Below are 3,667 nucleotides of genomic sequence, written 5' to 3'. Positions count from 1 at the left end.
ACAGAAAAATAATGGCTATCAGAAGTATGTTTTGTTTTAGTGTGAGTTACCGTTACTGTACTTGTTTATTGTAAAGGTGGACATTTAGCGTTCAGTGCAGTTTTCAATAAAAAGTAATTAAAATTTGTTAAAAAAAAAGTTCTCATACTGATCCATATGAATTATTTCTGGCATAATAAAACCAGTAAGTCACTTGCATTTTTAAAGGAGGCTGCTGAGGACAAAGATATAATATCTGCAATATTCATAAATTATCCAACTATAACCAGCAACAACCTAAAAAGGCTTCTAGGCATTCTTACGGGCAGATAATTACTTCTGGTATATATAAAGAAAAGGAGTTTTAAAAACTTCTAAATTCTAAAATTCAACTCCATAACAGAGGGATTTGTATACTCCATAGACTATATATTATAAACAAATCTACACACTGACTTAAAAATCTTGAAATCTTTATCAAAATATACTATAACATAGGAGTTGCAAACTCAAATACTTACAAGGACAAAGGAAGGTTCCCAGAGTAAGGGAAGTACTGAGGTGGGCACAATAGCAAACTGGAGAATACATGCCTTCTATAAAGGGGCAATCTCTGCACAGCAGATCAAACAGTGATAGAAACTCAGGAGACACCAGATTTGACTTTTTAGGATAAGCCTGAAGTCCAGACTTCTACACAAGTCTTCTAAATTTTACATGTTGATTCAACTTATAGAGGCAAACAAACAAATCTGTGTACCACATTAGAATATACCCCTTTTGTTTTTATATTTACTATAAATGCATTATGAAATCGTTGTGTATAATCCAAGTATTTGCATGTAAAGTATTTTCTTTCTCTAGTATCATATGTTTTATCAAAATATGAGGTATTCATATATAATAAAAATTGCTAAAAATACTCATAATACCTGCTTCAAGATTTTTTTCCAACATTTATTCATTTAAAATATGTTTGTATATAATTTTCCCAGATTATTAACCAAATAGATCATTGGTTCATAGGACTGCTAAAACTAAATTATTAAAAGAATTCCTATTTGTATTCTTATTAACTTCATGGATTTCAGTGTTTAAAACTGACATTTTGGCTATGATAAAGCTCTATACAACTAACAAACATACTGAGATAGTTCATAATACAATTTCAACTAAAAAAGGAGTTTAGGATTTGCTACTATTCTAATCGAGAAAGCCCAACTTGTAATGAAAATTTGTTGACACATAATCACCTGCATGGTGACAAAGGGACACCAAATCCTGACAAGGTCAGCCTCTACTTATTGAAAGATTACCCATAAGCAAATTTCTAAAGACTCTCTGAATGGTAGTGAATGATTCGTGGATGGAAGGAATGGCGTTATTCTGTCAGCTGAAAGATATTGCCAATATTTCCTTTCACTTCCCAGTCACAGGTGTGGAGAAAGACAGGTAAGTCAGGGTAATATCATCAAACAGGAGAACTTTGAAGGATGTGGCACCTATCAAATGCCAAGTCTTCTAGAGATTTCTTACATTTTTGAGATACAGAAATTTAAATATTGCACTTATCTATTCTGGTATTCTTAATCAGGAGTGTATCCAAACCTTGAAGGTTTGTTTTATTTATTTATTTTTTTCCTTTTGCTATAATTGTTGTTAGAGACAAGAGTCTCACTATGTTTCTCAAGCTGGATTCAAACTCTTAGACTCAAGCTGGAACTACAGGAACATGCCACTGTGCCCAGCTTCAAGAAACCATTTTTAAACATGTTCAGGCCTTATTAGGTCTATTACATCAAAATCTTCAGGGGAAAGACTACAGTTGTAGATTTTTAACAAAATGTCCTCAGGTAACTGTAATGCCCAATTCTGAGAATTAGTGCAGCAGACAATCACTTCAGTCACATCTCTCACCCACATGGCTAATGCCCTTTATCAGTCAGAGATGTGACCAAAAAGATAAAAGAGTAAGAGATAGAGTCATTTATTAAAACTCCAGTTAATTTCCCTGGGTATGGCTAGAACAGGGACAAGTAAACTCAAAATTCCACTTGATTTTGCTATGTATAAGCTCCTTATCTCCCACTTTTCCACCAAGACATTCTAAATTTGAGAGGAGTCTTTAGACTCTTATCTAAGTGGTAGTTTCTGCCAGGATGGGCAATAAGTCAGTTAATAATTTGTTCCAGCTTCTGCTGAAGTTTTTCTCACTTCATCACCACATATTCACTGCCAATCTGGTTTGCTCAGAGTCCTCCTAAAATTAATCTCTAGGCAAGTTTCAACTCACTCACTCTCTTTTTCAAACCGAAAATTATTAGACCCAAAGCTAAAGAGCACCTTGTTTCAACACATAAACTGGAAGAACAACAAACTTAAGAAGAAAACAACAACTCTTCCTCGCATTTTCCTTCATTACCTAATTTCCAAGTGACCTGTGTATTTCTGATTGCTCTCCTTTTCCCTTCCCATTTTTCCCTGAGAAATGATACATCAGTTTTTCAGAATATTAGCAGCAGCAGCAACATGTCCATTTATTGTAAGTTGCTTTAGTTTTGTTTGAGTTTTAAAATAAAGCCTATTTCCAGGGCACATTTTCTTTCCTGTGTTGTTTTACACTAATTAAGAAAAAAAAAAGAATAACCCTGCATAGAAAATAAGTTGAAAAGATTTTATCTTTAACAAATTCACAAATATTTTCCAAAGTGCATTTTATAAAGCTGTGCCCTTGAATGCTTCTTTAAAAGTATCAATATTTAAAACAAAATCTTACACAATTAAGTTATTTGAAAATAATTTACATTTGCATTCAGGGAATGGTTGAGCTTCCAAACATAAAAAAAATTGACCCTTACCTGTCAATGTTAAAACAAATATTTTGGAAAGAAAGTTGATTGATCTATACCTTGTCCAGTGCTTCAATATTTGCACCATGGGAAAGCAGTTTTTCTGCCAGTGAGGTGCTCTCACTGTACACAGCATAATGGAGAGCAGTGTTGCCGTAGATATCCTTAAGGTTTGGATTGGCACCATGTTCCAGCAAAATAACGGCACAAGCCTCTTCCTGGCAATGGACAGCCTGTCCGTATTAGACCAAGAAACAGATTGTAAATTCTAAGAATTCAAAATACACATTCCACAGGTTTCACCAACCAGTTACATTTAAATGAGATCAATTCATTTTAATTCTATATATGTAAATCAAATCCATGTCAGGCTAAAAGAGTTGGCTCTAATATACCTGTATCAAAGGTGTCCTGTTTTCTTTGTCACAGATATCAATCTGGCACTTTCTATTAATCAGGAGAGTTACCACTTTCGCATGGCCATTGGCACAGGCCAAATGTAGAGCAGTTCTACAAGAGCAAGAGGACTTTTTAAGAAACTGTAGTGCAACATCTCAAAACACACATAACACGGTATGTGCTTAACTTTCTAAGTTAAATCACTCAAATTCTCCAACTGCTCCAGCCAGGGAATTATGAGGGATGGAAAACAGCTGAGGGTCCATTTGGCTTCGCCGCTCGGAGGGTGCCCGGCGCCCTCCAAGGCCCCATCCCAGGGGCTGCGGGGAAGCCGGGCCTGGGGACCCCCTCCCACCCCGGACTGAGCGCCCCCCGCTACCTGTGCTGTTTGTCCAAGGCATCCAGGTCTCCGCTCCTGCGCGCCAGGCAGCCCTCCACTT

General features: G+C 36.1%; 1 protein-coding gene across 1 annotated transcript in view; it reads right to left on the bottom strand.

Moving 5' to 3' along the window:
* Positions 1-3,667, bottom strand: part of LOC105523415 (ankyrin repeat domain-containing protein 20A2-like) — a gene marked incomplete at its 5' end in the record, with an annotated part of 97,325 nt that overhangs the window by 51,368 nt on the left and 42,290 nt on the right. The window contains 3 exons of the mRNA XM_011958228.1: positions 2,888-3,061; positions 3,224-3,338; positions 3,607-3,664. Coding sequence (XP_011813618.1) covers positions 2,888-3,061; positions 3,224-3,338; positions 3,607-3,664 — 347 coding nt within the window. The remainder of the gene's footprint in view (positions 1-2,887; positions 3,062-3,223; positions 3,339-3,606; positions 3,665-3,667) is intronic.

The sequence above is a fragment of the Colobus angolensis genome, unplaced genomic scaffold (genome assembly GCF_000951035.1).
Source record: "Colobus angolensis palliatus isolate OR3802 unplaced genomic scaffold, Cang.pa_1.0 Scaffold460, whole genome shotgun sequence".
In the NCBI taxonomy this organism is placed as follows: Eukaryota; Metazoa; Chordata; class Mammalia; order Primates; family Cercopithecidae; genus Colobus; species Colobus angolensis.
The sequence above is the reverse complement of the archived record's forward strand: the minus strand, read 5'-3'. Positions and strand labels throughout refer to the sequence as shown.